This window comes from Mytilus edulis, chromosome 12 (genome assembly GCF_963676685.1).
Source record: "Mytilus edulis chromosome 12, xbMytEdul2.2, whole genome shotgun sequence".
Taxonomy (NCBI): Eukaryota; Metazoa; Mollusca; class Bivalvia; order Mytilida; family Mytilidae; genus Mytilus; species Mytilus edulis.
Window position 1 is genome coordinate 8,265,766 of NC_092355.1, and position 20,115 is coordinate 8,285,880.

At 33.0% G+C, this 20,115-nt stretch overlaps 2 protein-coding genes across 2 annotated transcripts in view; both read right to left on the reverse strand.

Moving 5' to 3' along the window:
* Positions 1–19,398, reverse strand: part of LOC139497388 (titin homolog) — a 61,820-nt gene extending 42,422 nt beyond the window's left edge. Inside the window, exons 1-8 of the mRNA XM_071285601.1 lie at positions 19,292–19,398; positions 17,992–18,590; positions 13,539–13,632; positions 13,051–13,248; positions 6,523–6,663; positions 5,377–5,475; positions 4,587–4,814; positions 3,520–3,582 (exon numbers count right to left, since the gene is read on the reverse strand). Of these exons, the coding sequence (XP_071141702.1) occupies positions 3,520–3,582; positions 4,587–4,814; positions 5,377–5,475; positions 6,523–6,663; positions 13,051–13,248; positions 13,539–13,632; positions 17,992–18,587 (1,419 nt within the window). The 5' untranslated portion in view covers positions 18,588–18,590; positions 19,292–19,398. The remainder of the gene's footprint in view (positions 1–3,519; positions 3,583–4,586; positions 4,815–5,376; positions 5,476–6,522; positions 6,664–13,050; positions 13,249–13,538; positions 13,633–17,991; positions 18,591–19,291) is intronic.
* On the reverse strand, positions 735–3,010 carry LOC139499659 (zinc finger protein 862-like). Its single transcript, XM_071288412.1, has 2 exons — positions 2,007–3,010; positions 735–1,448 (listed from the first exon to the last, which is right to left on the reverse strand). Exons 1-2 carry the CDS (start codon positions 2,842–2,844, stop codon positions 862–864), a joined length of 1,425 nt encoding a protein of 474 aa, XP_071144513.1. The 5' UTR covers positions 2,845–3,010; the 3' UTR covers positions 735–861.
* Positions 19,399–20,115: the final 717 nt, after the last annotated feature.

Consider the following 20,115-nt stretch of genomic DNA (forward strand, 5'->3'; position numbering starts at 1 on the left):
TAAAATTTTCTATTTAGAGTAGATATATTTATAAACAAAATTATATTTAGAGTAGATATATTTATAAAAAATTTCTATTTAGAGTAGATACATTTATAAAAAATTTCTATTTAGAGTAGATATATTTATAAAAAATTTCTATTTAGAGTAGATATATTTATAAGTAAGTGTATTTTATCACACAAAATTACATGTTTTTATTCTCCCTAAATAATTTTAAAAAGAACATATTACATAATCATAATAAAGACATAATATAAACAAAAACAACAACAACAAAAGAAACAGGCAAGCAAAGCAGCAGCAAATAACACCATTTTTTCTGAAACAAAATTGTTTAAGCTTTAATCAAAATAAACAAATCATTTCAACAGTTTTAACCTCCGAAGGTAGCATCTTCAACTGGCCATGCTTTTAAATTCAGGATTTTTGTACAATCTATGAGACTTTTGTCATCCTGGTTCAATTTAAATCGTTGTTCCATAGCATTTACAGCTCCTGACAATATTTCCTCCATGTAATTGTTTGAAGGACTACTACCCCTCTGCATGCCCCTCTGCCTCAAAGCTATGCCCTTGTAATAACCGGTTTGTAAAACCTCAGAAAGATTTTCATTTTCTCTGGGGAAAAAATGTTGTAAAATTGTAATAATACTAAATAGTATATAGAAATACACAACTATTAAAATTTTAGCATTCCTCTTAACTTCATATAACATTGAAAAGTCAGCTACTGCTAGCATGGTGTTACTGTACATTCAGGTAATGTTGAAAAGAAAAATTTCTTTTATTCTTATCTATTAGCATTTTAAAATATAAAACTTCATATATGACTATGAGAAAAAAATGAAATTATCAATATTTACCTGGGTTTAAGGTCAGAAATTAGATCTGATGTGCTTTTGATCCAGAGCATGCTGTCAACAAGTGTAATGTTGCCTCTTTGAAGTTTCATTGACAACTTCATCAGAGGTTCCAATAAAACTTGTAGAAATAATACAAATGTAATGATGTCTTTTCCCATCATGATCTTATATAGACCTTCTGCTTTTGGGTTACCATGGCTTAGTGTGCTAAGGTGGGCTTCATATGCCTTAAAATTGCGAAGAAGGGAAACTAATCCTCTGGAAAGGTGTGGCAACCACCGGGTACCAGTAACTCGTGGCGGCAAAATTCCTTTTATCTCTAGTGCACTGAATGTGTTCAGCAGTCCTTTTTTGTTGTTGTAGGACTTTTTATAAAAATAATAAAGGCCAATCAGAAGAGTCATGAGCTTATCATATAATTTGAATTTTTTGAAAACATCCCGGAATGCCAGCTCAAGCCTATGACACAAACAATGGACATTGAAAAACTCTCCATTCAGATCTTTTTTAATGAGAGCTAACAACCCAGACTTTGTGCCAACCATATTCGATGCTCCATCAGACCCCATGCCTATGAGCTTCTCTGTAAAATAAAAAAAAAAGTTGGAATCAATGAAGCAGTTAAGTTTGGAAGTTTGAACTGAACACACCATAATGAAAAGAATTTTTTTTCACTCTTAATAAAAGAAGACACAGAATCAGATCACCCCCTTTCTGGCAAAAACATAAAAAGGAACATCACTCCAGAATGACACTACTTAAATTAATCTGTGTTTGGTGGAAAGAAACATTGTGATGAAATTTGGAAACATACTAAAGTTATCCATTGGAAACCAAAAGTGGGACAAATGGTCATTGGTACATTATAGTACTTAATGACCCCTTTCCATTTGTCAGTGCCATCTGTCTCTTGCATTGAATTGATTGAACATGCAACAACATTTTTTCCAGAATCGAACAATTAATCATGTTAATGGTAAGATTTTAAGAAACAGCATTCATATTTGAAGCCATAAATACTTAATAGTATTGCAAGTTTTCTAAATTGTCCGTAAAAACCTTAACATTTATAACCATTATGAAAGACTAATGTTTGCTAAATTAAAACAAAATGGAGTACTATTACCATACATGAACATACTTCTGTCTATTCCATTTGATTCAAAAATTTGAATCAGGTATTGGTACAGGTCCTTTGAGCATGTGCTAGGTGGTGAGCCAATGTGAAGAAATCTCTCAGTCACTTTGCCTCTGTGAGAACACTGTATATATACCGACTCTTGCTCATCACCGCTGATGTCAGTGGAACCATCCATGATAAAGGAAAAAAAGTTGGACTGTTTCAATATTGTTGCAGTTTTTGCAGTTTCCACCTCAGCTATAGATTGGATAAATTTCAGGGGGGCCTTTTCATTGATATAAGTTTGTCCTATTTCAAGTCCCTTCGCTTTGTCCACTTCACAAAGCCATACATAATCGCTCAAAGGGCGATTTTTTTTAGCAATGGCATGAGCATTTCTAAACAAATTACATAGGCGGTTTTTATCCACTGATTTTAAAGATAACAGTGCCTTGGCAGAGTGAGACTGACGGACTTCAACTGCATTGCTAGATGATGCTTTATATACCTCAGAGGCTTTAACATGCCCTTTAGATTGTTCATGCTCGACTATTGTTGAAATCCGCATATTAGTACAGCCTGTGAGAAAGGCATTCTGTCCTTTTAAGTTGGAAGGTGTAGATGTGTTCCCATTTTTATACAGCTCAATGCAATATGAGCAAGTCATGCCAGTTTCATTTTTGTTGTTGAATGTCAACCAATCTCGACCTTCTCTCCATTTTTCACAGAATTTTCTGTCACCACGCTTTTCCTCGTACGCTTTCCATGTGTTAAGTTTTTTTTGGCGTGATGTACTTGGGTCATCGGCCTTCCGTTTTTGGCCAGGCACGGCCCCATCATAAAAACGGAGGAAACTCATTATGTTATTGTTTACAACATGTGTTTCCGGCGCATGCGTAATGAACCGGTGAAAAAAGAAATGCCGGAAACTGACGCAACGGACATGACAATCGAGATACAAAATTTTCAAAATATTCAAATTGAAAGGGTTTAGGCAGTTGGGGACAAGCCAGTGATCCTTAAAATTGTCTTATAATATGTTTTTAAAAAGAAGAAGTCATATCAGAAATGCCGATTTTCAGGGAATGCATAAAATAGTTGACAAGAAAATCTCGCCGCGTGTCAATGGAAGCGTGATTTCATTGGCTGCTTTTTATATTATTATGTTCTGATTGGGTTACTATTTGTGTTGCCATATATATCTATATATATGACTAGGGTATTTCCGCGATCCTAATTAATATAAAGACAAATGCTTTTCATTGATCTCGGGAGGAAAACCATATTTTGTGTTTGATATAGCAACACATTTTTCCCAATTTTAATACTGCATGCTGCAAAAAATGTACAGGACAGGAGGTCCTGTAGTTCAAAGGATGGTGGCGGACCTTCAAGTTTTTTACAGGTCATGACCTGCGGTCCGACGATGTTTGGGTTGGTCTGGGTTAATCTATTCATAGACCAATGAAATACCAATCTATTTATAGACCCATGCCAGATTACTACTATATATAGTAATCATGCTTTGACCTACATGTACAGATGGACTTTTGTGAACTTTCTTGTCAGCTACCTCCCATTTATCTCTGAATTCAAGCTAGAAAATCACAATCTGTCTTGTAATAATGAAACAAGTTTAAATATGTAGAAATTCTAAGACAAGTTTGTCCTTTCATGGCCATATCTCCCCAAAGAAGTCACCTGACAATTTTTATGTAAATGGACAGTAAGTAGAGCTCAAAATTTTAAATATTTCTGTCAGATTTCTCAAAATAGACAAAACTTGCATTTTACCCCCATGTTCTTTTTTTACCAGTTTTTAAAAAAGACAAAACTTGCTTTTTACCCCCATGTTTTTTTCTTAGCCATTTCCATCATCTTGGTTGTTAGAAAGGGTCATCAGACACATTTTTGAAACTACAATGTATGTACCCCAATGATGATTGTGGTCAAGTGGTTAAATTTGGCCCAGCAGTTTCAAAGGAGAAGGTATTTTGTAAAAGTTAACCGACAACAGAAGACAAACAGATTAGACAGATGCCAAGTGATGAGGTGAGTAATCTTTTAAAATAATAAAAATTAATCATTTCATCTGGATAACTCTAAATATTTATGTTTGTAACACATAATACAGATTTTGTGAGTGTTTTCTTGCAATATAAAGAAATCAATTTTTGAAAAAAAAACAAAAGAGTATTGACAAAAATAAAATAATTGCAATTAACCAAAATTTGAAATGAGGAAGTGTTTCTATAGAAAATGTTTAACGTACTTCTACCAGTTTATTTGTCACAGGTTTCTGGTAAACACCTTTAAATTTATCTGTTTCCTTAAACTGCAACAATATAAGTTAAATCCTTGCATATTTTTTAGAACAGAAGTACTAGAAGTTCTTAAAAAAACACTCTGTTAACATGTTAAATATGCATGTGAAAAAAAATTTATATCAATTATATACCTTGAAGAGTTATTTGATTTCTAAAAATCAAAAGAATATCTTAATTTGACTGGATCTTACTGGTTCTGAATAATCCAGCTGTATTTTGCTCCAAACTTCTCAATACCCTTAGTCTCCTAGTAACAACAAAGGGAGATAATTACCTGAACAGCTCCAGTCCTGGTACTTCTGTAAGGACTCAAGCTATTGGCTGTTCTAGGTCTTTGGAGGCGGGACTTGAACCTAGCATCCCTGTAGTTGTTCCTGGAACTAACTCTAGCACTTCTTGGTGGAGAAGGAACTTGTGAAATCAGATATGGTGATGTCATTCCTTCACCTTGTTCTATTTTTGACAATGTTAAAGCATATTTTTTCAAAGCAGCAGAGTCCAGCTAAAATGAAAACAAATTAAAGGTAAAAATATTAAACATGTGTCAAAACATCTTTCATTAAATGTTATGTGTTAAACAACAGGTATCCACATGTGGAGCAGTTCTGCTTACAGTTCCATAGCACTTAAAAGATCACCCCAGTTTTTGGTGGGGTTCGTGTTGCTGGGTCTTTAGTTTTCATGTTTTGTTTTGATTATTATTGTTTCTGATCGCTTTTTTAGCAACAGCGTTGTGAGTTTAATTTTGACTTATTAACTAATTTGAATGTTCCTTGGGCATCTTTTGGTTCTCATTTATTACTATTTTTAATTTGCGAAATATTTTTTGAATTCTACAACTACAAGTTAAAAATGGTACTCAAATAACCTCTAGATGCTTTGCAATTCCTTTTGGTCTTAAGAAATAATGACCTACATTTTCTTTTTTTGTATTCAAATATGGCCATGATAACTGCTTTAATTAGAATGGTTATAGATTATTGTAAGTGTAAACATACAAAAAGTCTACCATTTTGAATTTAAACCAGCTTTGAAATGTGATTTTTGTCCCACAAAATACGTACAGCATATAGATGTCTGGTATCAATTTCTTCTCTTTTATGATCTTCCTGTAGATCTTTAGGTGGAGTCACTGGACGGCCCTCATCATCAACATATATCACCTGAAATAGTAACATATATCATTATACATTTGTATAATTAAATATCACATCAAGCAAAAAGTGTTCATCGGTCAGGAGAGCCTAGAAATACAATTTTTTACACCTTATTTTGAACACAATAGCATGTTGAGTTTCAGATATTATTTTTTATAAGGACCCTTACAAGGTGAAATATAAATCCAAAAGAATGCACTTTTATAAAACTCATGTTAAGGGAGATAACTCCACTAATGAATGTCCTATATAATTTATTGTAAAGCAAATGCCAATTATATGTACGTACTGCTTAGGCAGAAAATGGAAATAAAATACTAAATCATACAAAAGGTGATTAATGGGTCAGGAGAGCTTGTAAATTTATACAATTTTTCATATCTTATTTAGAATATAAAAGCAGGTTATAGATTTTTATATGGACCCTTACCTAGATAAAATGCATCATTAAACTTATGTTGATTGAGGTAACTCTATTAATATTATATAATGTAATTGCCAGTTATCTGTCCTTGTAAGGTAGTAAATGGAAATATTCTTAGATTAATACTCACAAATTAGTATACAGTCAATGCAATTAGCCTTTTCAGAATCTAAAGGACTTTGGGTAATGTCATTGTTCTTACACCAAAATGAAAACAAAATTGCATTATTGGTTCAATTTCCAGTTTGTTTAAAACATTCTAAATCAATCACAACATGTTGGTGTATGCTTTTGAAAATAAAACCCAGAATGCATTTGATTCTGAAATGGCGAACTTGACTGCACAAAAAATATAAAGCACTTCAAAACTTTTTATTAGCAGTATACATTAATTGTAGTATAAATAAGTGTAAAGTATACATGTATTTATGCTGAATTTTAATTTTCTGACTCAGATATAAAACAAAATTCATAGTACTTCAGTCATTTATGTAAGCCATCCACGAATGCCTTAAAATTCTGTGTTTGGAGTGTTTCTAATGAAGGCCTGTGTTCCAATAATATTCCTGTTTCCTGTTTAAGATCAATTTTAAGTTTTGATACCAATTAAAAACCATGTGAATACTCACGTCAGCGTCATAACTATCATTATATTGTCTGTCTGCCGGGGCACTTTGTGGACGATATCTACCCGATCTACTCTGAGGTCGACTTGACCTTGGTGACAAGTAAGGTAATATATCTTCATCACCTTTTCTGAATTTAGTAGCCTGAGGATTAAAGCAAAACACACAAATACAGCATAGTGTTATAGAAATAAGCAGAAAAAAACAATAGCTGGTTAGTATCTGGAATAGACTACTGTAAACCAACTTATTTTAGTGTTTCACTTTTTCTTCTCCACTTCGCGACTATTTTCTTGTTCTACTTTTTCTTCTCCACTTCGCGACTATTTTCTTGTTCTACTTTTTCTTCTCCACTTCGCGACTATTTTCTTGTTTCACTTTTTCTTCTCCACTTCGCGACTATTTTCTTGTTCTACTTTTTCTTCTCCACTTCGCGACTATTTTCTTGTTCTACTTTTTCTTCTCCACTTCGTGACTATTTTCTTGTTTTACTTTTTCTTCTCCACTTCGTGACTATTTTCTTGTTTCACTTTTTCTTCTCCACTTCGTGACTATTTTCTTGTTCTACTTTTTCTTCTCCACTTCGCGACTATTTTCTTGTTTTACTTTTTCTTCTCCACTTCGCGACTATTTTCTTGTTTTACTTTTTCTTCTCCACTTATTGACTATTTAATTTCGAGATTTTCTTATTTACTGGATGTAGTTTAAAAAGGAAAGATCCAAGTTTTCCATATTCGTGACGATTGAAATTCACATTATTTTTCTACTCTCAGAAGCAGTCGAGAAAATAAATAGCTCACAAAAATAAGTTGATATACAGTATAAACAGAAACTTTCATGGTATGTTTCAAACAAAAAGCAACATCAAAAATATCAATTTAAAGTTGAATTTGGGAATGGATGTTTTTTGACAAACTAAGTCTGAAAGACAAAAATTGGTCAGATGTTAGTTTGGTAAAAAATAGTTTAAAAAAAAAATATTTGATTTGTGATAAAATTTCAACTTATATTTGATCATACATGTATATAAAATAGAGTAATTATTAGAACTGTATACTTATAATGGTCAGAAAAATATTGATTTGCACATCTTTAAATCTGAAAAGCAAATCAATGCCAATTAACTCATTAAAAAAAAAGATGAAATTAATTAAATCAATGGCTGTAAAAGAGAAGTTGATGATTTTAATGCTGTATAATTATTCCAAATATTCTGTATACATGTACATATGAAAATGTCATTCTAATTATTTTTGAGATATTAAGATACAATTTAAGTACATTTATACTTATGAAAAATGAATTAACTTTAAAAATTTTGATCCTTTGTTATATTTGTACAACATTACCATGATAGGGTCTACAACTTCAAAGATTTTAACACACAAAACACAAAAAAACAAATATTTGTTTTCATGTAAAACATTGTAAATACATCTCCACATCACAATGGTTAGAGAAGCTTCTATTTATACATATAAACGTTTGCATATATATGCAAATTTCATCACTGATTAAGCGTCAATACATTCAAATTCAATTCAAGATTAATTCAATCAGACAACAAGATCACATGACTATCCACTAACCAATGACCCTGGAGTAAGAACATTTTCTTCCTCCTGTACAGATTCTGGAGCTGATGGAGGTCGCAATCTAGGGGTCAACAAAGGCATCAGAGTTGAATCACTCCTCTTCTTTGTGTCTGCCTAAGCATCACAAAATAGTTCTCATTTAAATACGTTAACTTTGTTTTTCTTTGAATTTGTTTGCATACATTTTACCATACATACATACTAAGCTTTTTTTTATTCCATATTTTCATAAGCAATAACAAAAAAAAATATTAGATATAAAATATTGAAATAAACAAAAGAGAGAATTACCATAATTCTTAAAAAGGAAGCACTGGAAATAACTGACAGTATGATTTTAACTGAAAAGTGTGAAAATTGAGAAAGTATGACATAATGTATTAAAATGAAATAGTGAATAATGAAAGTTCTGAATTTGTTTTAAAAAAAACCAGTGTATGTTTATATCAGGTGTATATATGTGGGATAGACTTACAGTATCTGGTATCTGAGAGATTGAGAAAGAAAAGGTATACAGTACATGAGATGAAAAACTTGGTGATTCCTCATTGTGAATGCTGAAGAAATGTCTTCATAATGAAAGATACAAAAAGGGCAAATATCGAAAGATGTGACTAATTTATTGGAAAAGCAAGATGTTTTTATTACAATTGCTTTAATTTGCTTCTAAAAAAATAATCATGGTGATGAGCGGTCCCCCAAAAAATTCTGTGTACTAATTAAATATAATGTTCCAGAAGATGGAAAATATCCAAATATATCTATGGGTCTGTTTTGCGTTAATTGATATATGACAAGGTATATATTTTCAATAAACCATTTAAAATATATGAAAATATATATAAAGGGTGGGGTACTTGATGTGCTAATCCCTACCTAAAAAAACATTGAATGTCATGTATGTTGATCGAGGAGGGGCAATAGGGGGGTCGTTAACATGTTAACAACACCTCGATTTTGGCAAAAACAGTTAAGAAAAATGCAGAAATGCTGATAACAGTTAACAAAGTGGATTGAAAACAGATAACAGTTTAAATTGATCTCAGATAACAATTAACAACACCTTGAAAAAGGCCAAAACAGGTTAACATAAAAAGGTAATTGCCCCCCCCCCCCAAACAGGTTAACATAAAAAGGTATTGCCCCCCCCCCCCCCCCCCCCCCCCCTTTTATGTTGTTTTGAACACTAATGAACTTAACTTTAGCTGCTTGAATCACAATTTTCAAATCGATACAAAAATCAATGTGTAAAATTTCATGGGAGATGTGTTGATTAGATTAATGACACACCTAGAAAACTGAAAATGTGTATTTTAATCTCCTTTACCAAAACAAATCCTAATAAATGTATTTGTTTAACCACATGATTACATAAACACATAACTACTACATGATTGTAAACAAAGAAAAGTAGATTACTTAAAAATCAATATGACATAATATTGGATTTCAAGTAGATCTGTTTTATACCTGACTGGAGAATTGTTACCATGAATTATTAAATTATTCTTTATTTTCACAATTAGTTAAGACAGGGTGTATACATAAGCATGACAACATTCAGTCAATATTTATTTATACTCTTTTTAATGTTTAATTTAACAACTATTTCCATCATTCTTCGTGATAATCATGCTGAGAAAAACATATACAGTATGAACATGTAGTTATATATCTATAGACACTGACTATAAAATGGTGAGGTGTGATTTCTTGGCATTCCCTGTCATACTGGTTTGAAAATTAAAACCCCAGACCACTTTAAATATCCCCTCTACCATGGCATTCTGATCCAGCTGTTCTGATCATTAGCATAAAAATAAGGAGATGGGAAATGATTGCAAAAAATAGACCAACTATCCATCAGAGTAAAAATGATAAAGATCAGATTTCATAAGGAATTACATTATATAAGAAAAAAGATGTGGTATGATTGCCAATGAGACAACTCTCCACAAGAGACCAAATGACACAGATATGTACAACTATATGTCACAGTACAACCTTCAACAATGAGCACAGCCCATAACGCATAGTCAGCTATAGAAAGCCTGATTTATGACAATGTAAAAAAAAAAAAACTAGAACACTTAAACGGCCTAATTTATGAATTGCATAAAGCATTACAATGCGAAAAAAACCACATACTGAATATATGATAATGAAAAAGAAGATGTGGTATGATAGCCAATGAGATAACTCTCTCTCAACAAGAGACCAAATGACACAGAAGTTAACAGATATATAGCAGGGATCTCCATGGATGAAAATTGAACCATGGAGGAACTTTCACCATTACAAACCGTGTATACGCTGTACAGTGTAGCGCGATCGGAAGTATGTTATCCCTCCATACAAGGAATGGTGAACATGCTAATTCATTGCTTATTGAAATTATATTTATTTGAATTTTCATTATAGAATTAGAAGTGTCAATATGTTCATTTATTGCCGTTTTTAACCATTCAAATACCAAGTCTTCATGGTCCCCCCTTAGTCGAGAATGACCAAAAGCTGTCATGAAGGTCCCCATGTAGATCTCTTGTATTTTTGGTAATTGTTATGGGGGTCAAAAATCATATGATGTGGAAGCTTATTTTTCATGGACACTGTCAAATTCAGAACCCATTACCGGTATGGCTGATTTGCAGCAACAACAAAACGATTCGTACGGGTTATGTAAAAGGTTAAAGAGATTTGTAAAGCAAATGAAAAGGTTTTTAATGACTTTATCTGACAAATTGATGCTGTGCAACATGCATCTTTCGAGTCTGAATAGAAACCGGAAACGCGGATGTATCAATTTGATTGTAATATACGAAATGAATTCGGAATTACGATACGATATTTCTTTACAGGAAATATTTATAAGTTTTTACTTTTAAACTTTTAAAGTCATTTTAAATTATCGTTACAGCAGTACTCGAGTTATTTGTGATGAAATAATATTTACTGTTTTGCGTCTTATTTTGTACTTCTTAAAAAAGGGGGGATGCTGATTGCGTAAGTCAAAATAAAGCACGTGTTCGACTTGTTAAACTGTTTTCTTTGTAACTGGATTATTAATTTATTTATTTAATCCAAATTATCATAATCATTTGCTGAAACTTAGTTGATTAATTCGACAAATGGATCGTCTATCCTCAGATAGTATTCTCCTGTCTGGTTTGTTGATCTACCTGTACAAGCTCAGGTACAAGTGATTAGCGATCTTAATCCGGATATCCCTCAGGCGTTAGAACTGTGTTGGATTATAACACAAAAAGCCTGAGGGTTATGCAATTACATGCATTTGATTATAATTGATAAAAAAAATGGCGTCGGGCTACAAAAAATGATGAAGTTTTGAACGATGGCGGAAGACAATTTAACGATGGCGCAAGATAATTTAACGATGGAGCGAGTCATTTGACGATGGCGCAAGACATTTGAACGATGGCGGGGCGCCATCGTTAAACAGGCCATGGAGATCCCTGATATAGGTCACTGTACAGCCTTCAACAATGATCACAGCCCATACTGTAATATAGTCCTCTATAAAAGGAACTGACATGAATAATCTAAATAACTTTAAGGAGAAAACTAACAGTCTTATTTGTAGTAATACAATTAAAGAAAAACAAAATATGACATAATTGAACATAAGCTAGAACAATTGACAACGTTTACATGTACTGAATTACATTTGTACTGACTCCTGGCTTCGGATAGACACATAAAGAATGTGGCTGAATTCAACAACTGTTATCTGTTATAGGTTTAAAGACAGACAAGAAATATGATGATGAAAGCTTAGATAAACACAATTAAATTTCAAGAAGACAAGAAATATTAAATATTGAAAGAATAAGCAACAGGAGCAATTTAATTTTACAGAATTATGGCAAAGAGGCATGCAAGCTTGAACTTCAATAAAAAAAAGAATCTATGTTTAAATTCAAAGTGTCAATTATTAAATCATAAACAGATTCAAAAAGAATTGACTCTTTTAACATGTTTAAAAATCTAATGTTGTTTAAACTATCCTAACCTTTGAGCAACCCACACCTTATTTGAAAGACATTGAATGATAAAGAAATCAATTTATCAGGTTTTTATCTTTGAAAGTTTAAAACCTATCGAGAAAATAAAAAGAAGTATATATTCAGTTTTCTTCAGTGCTACTATTCTCCAGCATATCTAAGTCCCTGAGGTTTATCTTGTACTGAGACTTTTATTTACTGATTGTTAAATACAAATAAGATAGAAAGAAATTTTACAACAGTTCAATTGGGTGGATCATTAGAAAATCAGAGAACCCACTGTCTACCAGAGAACAAATTAATAACACAGAAGTTAAAAATTATACATGTACGACCTTGTACATGTACATCCTTCAACAATGAGAAAATCCTTACTGCTAAGTAAGCTATATGTGTCAAAATGACAAATTGACAACAATTATTTTAACAAGAAAACTAATGAACTGATGTATGTACTAAACAAAAATTGATAAAACAAGAGCGTCAATATGAAATCCAGAGCAGAATTGAAATCTTGGACAGTCATACTCATTAAGCAGAAGATAAGTAGAATTCATTGAGCCCCATCAACTTGAGCAATCACCTTTGTTCAATGCGCAGGGGCAGAGGTTCACAGTTTACTTCTTTGTTTCGAGAGTGAAAAAGAAATGTCCCCAAAATCTCTTACCTTTTAATTTAGCATGAGTGATACTTTTTGGTAAAATAGTCTTTCTGGTGAACAATGGTGAAGTGTCCTTCAACCAGCTATTTTGAGAAATCAATGAATTCTTCAAGTACATCACTGACATTTATTAATTGTATTTTTGAAAGTCCAATAAAATAGCGGCGACATTTAAGCTTACTCTGATGACATTAAAACTTTGAGTAAAAATGAAAACTTTTATCTTCTGACACCTATCACATTTATCACTTACCCTTACTCTCCTGACAACTTCTAGTTTGGCAATTTCTTCTAATTTCCTTTTAATTTCTACTTGTCTGTTCCTCTCTATATCCAATGTTTTATGTACAATAGCCTGTGCCAGTAAGTCTTTCACATGTTTTTTGTGTTCTTTCCTAGCCATGTTTAGTCTGTATTGGTTTTCAGATATGATCTGTCCTCTTCTGTCAACCTGAAAATTTTATAAAAATCAATTTTAATTTCATGTTTTTTTAATGAATTTCACATTATCTTTTAAAAGAAAGTTATTTAAATAACACCTAAAGTTTTCTAATTTGATCCAAAACATAATAAATACCATTTTTTTGGTAAAGTCTGAATCATGAGCAAAATTTGCATTTGATATAAATTGAATGCAATATAATTAGCAGTGATTAGCAAATGTCCTCGATGTATACAATAACAAATGATTAAAAAAGGGTGATTTTGACCTGAAGTATTTAAATGTACAGTAATACTTACCAGTCCAGCCTTTTTGAGATGGCGTCGCATTTTGGTGTTAGAAAAATACCCTGCCAAATTCTTATCTGTAAGACTACAGTATGTAGCAAGGGGTCTGAAAATAGACATGATCATGATGATTTACACAACACATTGTATATGGTTGAAGGCACACATAATTACATTCAAATCACTAACATTAGGAACATATTTATATAACATGTATAAGTAGTAAATACTTTGCATTTGTGACACTGAAAATTTAAAGTTCAACTCAATCTTAAAAAATATTGAATGTGTATGCAAATTAATCATCATGTGCAGTTAAAAAGTAAAATGTGTGATCATTCTTTAAATAAGTGCAGAAATTTTTGTGTACAATTACTTGACTGTGGTTTTAATAATTTGATGCCTCGCAGGTAAAGTAAATACTGTTTTTGACATTTACGTGTACAAGGCTGCAGTTTGTTTATTATGAGAGTCAAATGTGGACAGTAAGCGTATTTCCAATCTTCCAATCGGTATCCCTTATCTGACTAGTGACTATAAGTGTATAAATGTACAAATATGTGGTTGAAATATAGGTCATTTACACTGCAGTACATTTTTTGTGATTGTAAATTGAGATCGGGTGAAAAACAAAGATCATCAGTAATGAGCTTAGCAAGGGCAGAGTTTTGAAAGTGAACATTTCAAAAATTCTAATCATGTAACATGCGTATTTACAAAAAAATGTATGTAGTGGGTCTCATTGGGGTTTAAGCGCGACACAGGATTTCCAACTTTTTGTAAGCGTGATATGTGAAAGTTGAATTATTGTGCCGTGAAAACGGGAAATGAAGTCTAGCAGGACAGGAGAATTAACAAAAAATGAGAATTGCTTACATACAAAGTATAACAGGATACCAGAATCTGACAAAACAGTAAGCAGCATTTGGGATTGGAACCCTCAGAGGCTCTAATGAGACCCCCTACATGTATGTAAAGCAATGTTTAAAAAAAAGTTTTGTTTGATGCGTTTATTATGGTTTAAATGTGTATGCATAATATTGTTTGAACAAGGCCCCAAATAGCTGACAACTCATGGTATGTATGTATGTACTGGTAAATGCCTCCGATATCCGAAGAACCCCTCGAAAGCTGCGAGGGTACAGTGGCATCCATGTACACTCCCTAACGGGATTATAATGGAGATGTGTCACTAACGTAAGTTTATACGACAATTATTTTTACAAGGACAATCAATCCCCACCCAACACAAAGGGAGTGCTAGGACACCGGGCAGTCTGTTATTATGGTGGAGGAAGCCGAATTTCTCGGAGAGAACCACCGGGCCACTCGGTGGAAACAGACAAACCAGAGAGATATATCAGCAGATTGATCTCCAGGTCAAAGTAAGGGACAACTTTGACCAACCGAGGCCCCCTAAGTACCCATTCTAGTTTAAACTCCGGTCTGGGTACCAGAGATGTGTGTGAGAGGGTGAAAATTACCCTTTTGATGTGCTGATATTTTTAGCACCCAGAGTGAGAATCGAACTCGGGACCTTCAGCACTGTAGCCATCGGTCTTAACCACTAGACCACGAACTCACATGGTTTGAAAAGAAGTTGTGTAATTTTAGAACTTATTCACAATCATTATGGCATTTATAGCAATAAGTTCACTGGTGTATTGGGCTTAGATGAGGGTGGTATATGAAACTATTTCCATGAATGTGATTCAGCTACTGAGTTTTAAAAAAATAGCTAGCCAATTGTCAATATTAATCATACCCCTACATGTACATTTTGTAAATTTGGGTTGCCACTGCATATAATCAACATGACAATAAAAACAGATATAATACAGTTTTCTACAGTCTGTAATTCAAACTGACAGACAGGGATGTGTTACAATTTTCAATGATGGAAGTATTCCCCCTTTTTTCATGGACGATCCTACGACACGACCTACCCATCATGTATTTGGCTCATCTTGCTGATTTTCAGTTATCACTGTTAAAAGATAACTCTGCAAGCATAAAAACTGAAAATTGGACTTTAAATGATGTCACAAATCCATGTCGTTTAAATGTAAAATCACTATTTTGCCGTCATAAACATTCGTCGCCGGGGAGAGTCATGTGACCAAACAACTCTTTCACGCAGGTGCCCCGTTAATTATCAGTTTTAAGCTACCCGTATCTCCTCCTTTTTCTTCGGGAACACCAACGATTGACGTTAAACTTTTATCTAATTTATATTCTCATTTTTGAAAAATAATGCCTATTGACTTGTTGTATTTAAATTTGTTGTTTCACGGAGAAAAGAATACATATTACCTTGTCTTAATGGAAGCAGGACAAGTCGCCCACTGGCAAGTCGCCCCACACCTAGTCGCCCCACTTTTTCACCAACTCGCCCCACTTTCAAAAAAACCGCCCCAACCTGGATCACCAACTCGCCCCACTTTTTAAAAAATCGCCCCACATGTGAAATTGGTTAAATCATGTTTAATATTACTCCTGCCAACTCGCCCCACTTAATGGAAAACGGAATAATATAAGAAGTTTCTATAAGGTTTTCAATGGGATAGCAAATAAGTGGGGCTAGTTGGCAGGAGTAATATTTACGGAATTTAACTTATATACAACGGGATAACATCTTTTTCCATAAGTGGGGCGAGTTGGCAGGAGTAATATTTACGGAATTTAACTTATATACATCGGGATAACATCTTTTTCCATAAGTGGGGCGAGTTGGCATTACTACATTCATCCTGGTTAATAATATAATATAAATCTAGATATTATCGTTTTCTTTCAAGTGGGGCGAGTTGGCAGGAGTAATATTCATGGAATAACATCTTTTTCCATAAGTGGGGCGAGTTGGCATTAATACATTCATCCTGGTTAATAATATATTAATCTAGATATTATCGTTTTCTATAAGTGGGGCGAGTTGGCAGGAGTAATATTTACGGAATTTAAGTTATATACAACGGGATAACATCTTTTCCATGAATGGGGCGAGTTGGCTTTACTACATTCATCCTGGTTAATAATATGTTAATCTAGATTTTATCGTTTTCCATTCAGTGGGGCGAGTTTTCAGGAGTAATATTAACGGGATTTAACACATTTCACAAGTGGGGCGATTTTTTAAAAAGTGGGGCGAGTTGGTGATCCAGGTTGGGGCATTTTTTTTTAAAGTGGGGCGAGTCGGTGAAAAAGTGGGGCGACTAGGAGTGGGGCGACTTGCCAGTGGGGCGACTTGTCATGGATTCGTCTTAATTTTGAATTCAAATAATTTGAATATTAAAAAAGGGGGATGGTATCTAAATTATTAAAGATTGGGCAATTTGTTTTAATAGTGTTTTCGTATATCTAGGCAATATTTGACCGAACAATTCTAATAATTGGAATTTATTGGTGAATGGGAGGGTGTGATTTGTAATTTGTTGATAATCTACAGATGCGGATCCTGGATTTAAAAAGGGAGGAGAAAAGGGGGGGGGGGGGGCTGTCTATGGCTTGACTTAGCTCAGATTGGAACCTATAAATGTCTGAATAAACCATAAATGTAGCTTTAAAAGGAGGACATGGGCCCCTTAAATCTGTCTTTGAATTAGAAACATTTTTATACTGCTCTGTTTTATAACTATTTAATCATGACTGTGAACTTCGACAACAAATTGGAAAGTTACTCTAAGCTTTAAATAATTGGGACCAACGATCACTGAATGAAATATTATTTGTCGATATTATGTAGATTCGTAAAAAAAACCACACCAACAACTGAAAAGACATGCATACAGGACTTAATTTGGTCAGAGACATATATCATGTATATAAATAAAGTTCATTTAACGGCAATAAAATTCCAAAATAAATCGTTTCATATGATTTTGATTAAGCACAAGACAATTAATCTTTCAATATACATATTTTATACCAATTCAAAGTTTTATTGCCATATAAATATAAATATACCAGAATTTTGCCTATATTTTACTATGAGGAACTAAAATTGAGAATAGAAATAGGGATTATGCCAAAGAGACAACAACCCGACCAAAGTGCAGACTTGAAACAGCACAAGGCCACCAATGGGTTTTCAACACAGCGATAAAGTTCCGTACCGTGACGGAGGCATTCTGTATACATGTATTTAAATACATGACAGAAGTTGCAGAAATAGCTTGTTCTTCCTTAAAAATTGTCAACCTCTAAATTTAATACATATCATGCTGCTTTTTATCTTTATTGAATGTGTAGATTACAATGAACCAAGTATAAAATGATAATTTGTTTACAAATACGAAAATCATATCATTGCAAGATTGTTCATGTCAAGTGGCAAGTGTTTCAGATCTTTTCAATTGATACAGTGCTATATCAATATTTAAATGTATACAATGTTATTTGCCACGAACTTGCCATGAACTTGCCTGTCTTATATACATTAATTGACCAGATATTTTCGGAAACTAACCCATAATCATAAATACTGCGATTTGCAAACTTGTTCCTCAAATTACCATTGCTGTCACCCGAGTAAGTGGCTCCACCTTTTGTAGAATCTTGATTTGCTTGGTAATCTTTGAGCTGATTGGCATATGATGTTTCACAGGTACATGGATAAGACAAAAAATCATCAGCATTGTACTGGTATTGGTTTTTGTCAAATATTTCAAAAGGGTCATCAGTGAAACAGTATCCTGTCGAACCTTGACCAGGATATAATATACATGCGCAGTTTTCGGATAGTAATTCACTTCCATAATTTTTATTGTCATAGTATGTTTCACAATTCCATCGTTTTCTACCCTCGGAAAAGAAATGATCAGAGTAATTCACATGTTCAGATGCATTACCAGAAGTATGGATAGCATCAGTGTAAGCTGACTGCAAGCATGGACTTGATGAAAAAGTCTCACATCTGTTAAGTTCAGAGGGAATACCAACAAAATTATTATTACCACAAGACAGAAACGGGTTTGAGCACGATCTTTCGAAATTATCTTTCCAAAATCCATCTGCATTATGCATATCATGGCACGTGCACCCTAAATCCAAATCACCAGACATTTCCTGCAAAAATGCATCCTTTAAGTAAAACACAGTTTCATTGTATTAACAAGCTTTTAAAGATCGAGTCGATAGCGGAAAACTTATGAACCATTATTTATTGCAAATAACACACCCATTATACTTACGGATACAACGGTCTTTTTATAATTTAAACAACGACTGTTTTAATATCAAAATGTATAAGTTCACTTTATGCTAAAATATTTGAAAATATAATTAGAAATAATAATTTATACTTGAGCATACAGTTTAAACATTTTTAAACAATTCTTTAATAGCAGTTCTCAATTCGACTTTCTTTTTCTTTTTTGGTTGGTACACCAGAATAAAAATAACACGACGTTATTGGTTGCATGAACTTCCATTATTTAGTTCGTTTTAACCAAATCATTACGTTTTGGTGTACGTTTTTTTTTTGAAAAATCCCATTAGATTCTGAACCGGCGAATTCCTGATTTGTAATTATCATAAAAAAAAATTATAGTATTAAAGTTAAATAAGTATGTATTAATCATAAACAATTTTACCAGACGCATTTCAGGATTCACGATTAATACTTTTAGTCGTTCTTTTCACAAATTCAACGCTATCTATTGAATTGGCTATTTATAACATTTCTTTAAGATACACCTTACATTATTTATAGCACATTTTCGCTACTTCTGATGAGAATACAAAACATTAAAGTATGAAAGACTTACCAGTATTTTTTGCCTGTTTTTTAGGAAGTTTTATGACAATCAGTTTAAAATATTCAAGCAACTTGTCATTTAAAAAGTTTCGACAAGTTGGTTTCTAACACGATGCGTCACATTCTCCATCAAACCCATATCTTGTAACTTGTTTTAAACTAAACTAACCACGGTCTAAATATTTTGTACATAGAAACCATTAATAAAGTTAGTTTTATGTTGAGTTAATGCTTAGATACTCTATGTATAGGTAGGTATACATTCCGGGGCCGCTCCACATGCATCCTAGCTGGATGTTACTGAACAACTGATGATCACATGGTTCAATGAGTTTGCACATATTTAATAGTAATTTTATAACATTAAATATAGATTGCAAAATTAAACAACATTTTACTGTAAACGAAGAAACTTTAATTTAATTAAGTCATTTTGTTTTGTTTTAGCGACTATTTCAGTTTTTTATTTCAGTTTTTACGGTTCAAATAAATAGATGGAATGTCACGGAGATCCTCATAGGCACTGGTATTATAAAAAAATTAATTCCAATACGATACATATTTATTAATTATACACAGTTTAATTGAGGTCTGGAGCTTGCATGTCAGTCACTTCTACAGTAGTCCGTTGTTTATCTATGTACACCATTGTTATTTTCCTTAGTTTCTTTCGTTACCTATTCAGACATTGGACTCGGACTTCTTTTAAACTGAGCTTTACTATTTGTATTACTGTTTGTTTCTTTATTCTTCATTGGGTAGAGGTATTAGGGGGGATTGAGATCTCACAAACACGTTTAACCCCGCCGCATGTTCGCCACTGTCCCAAGTCAT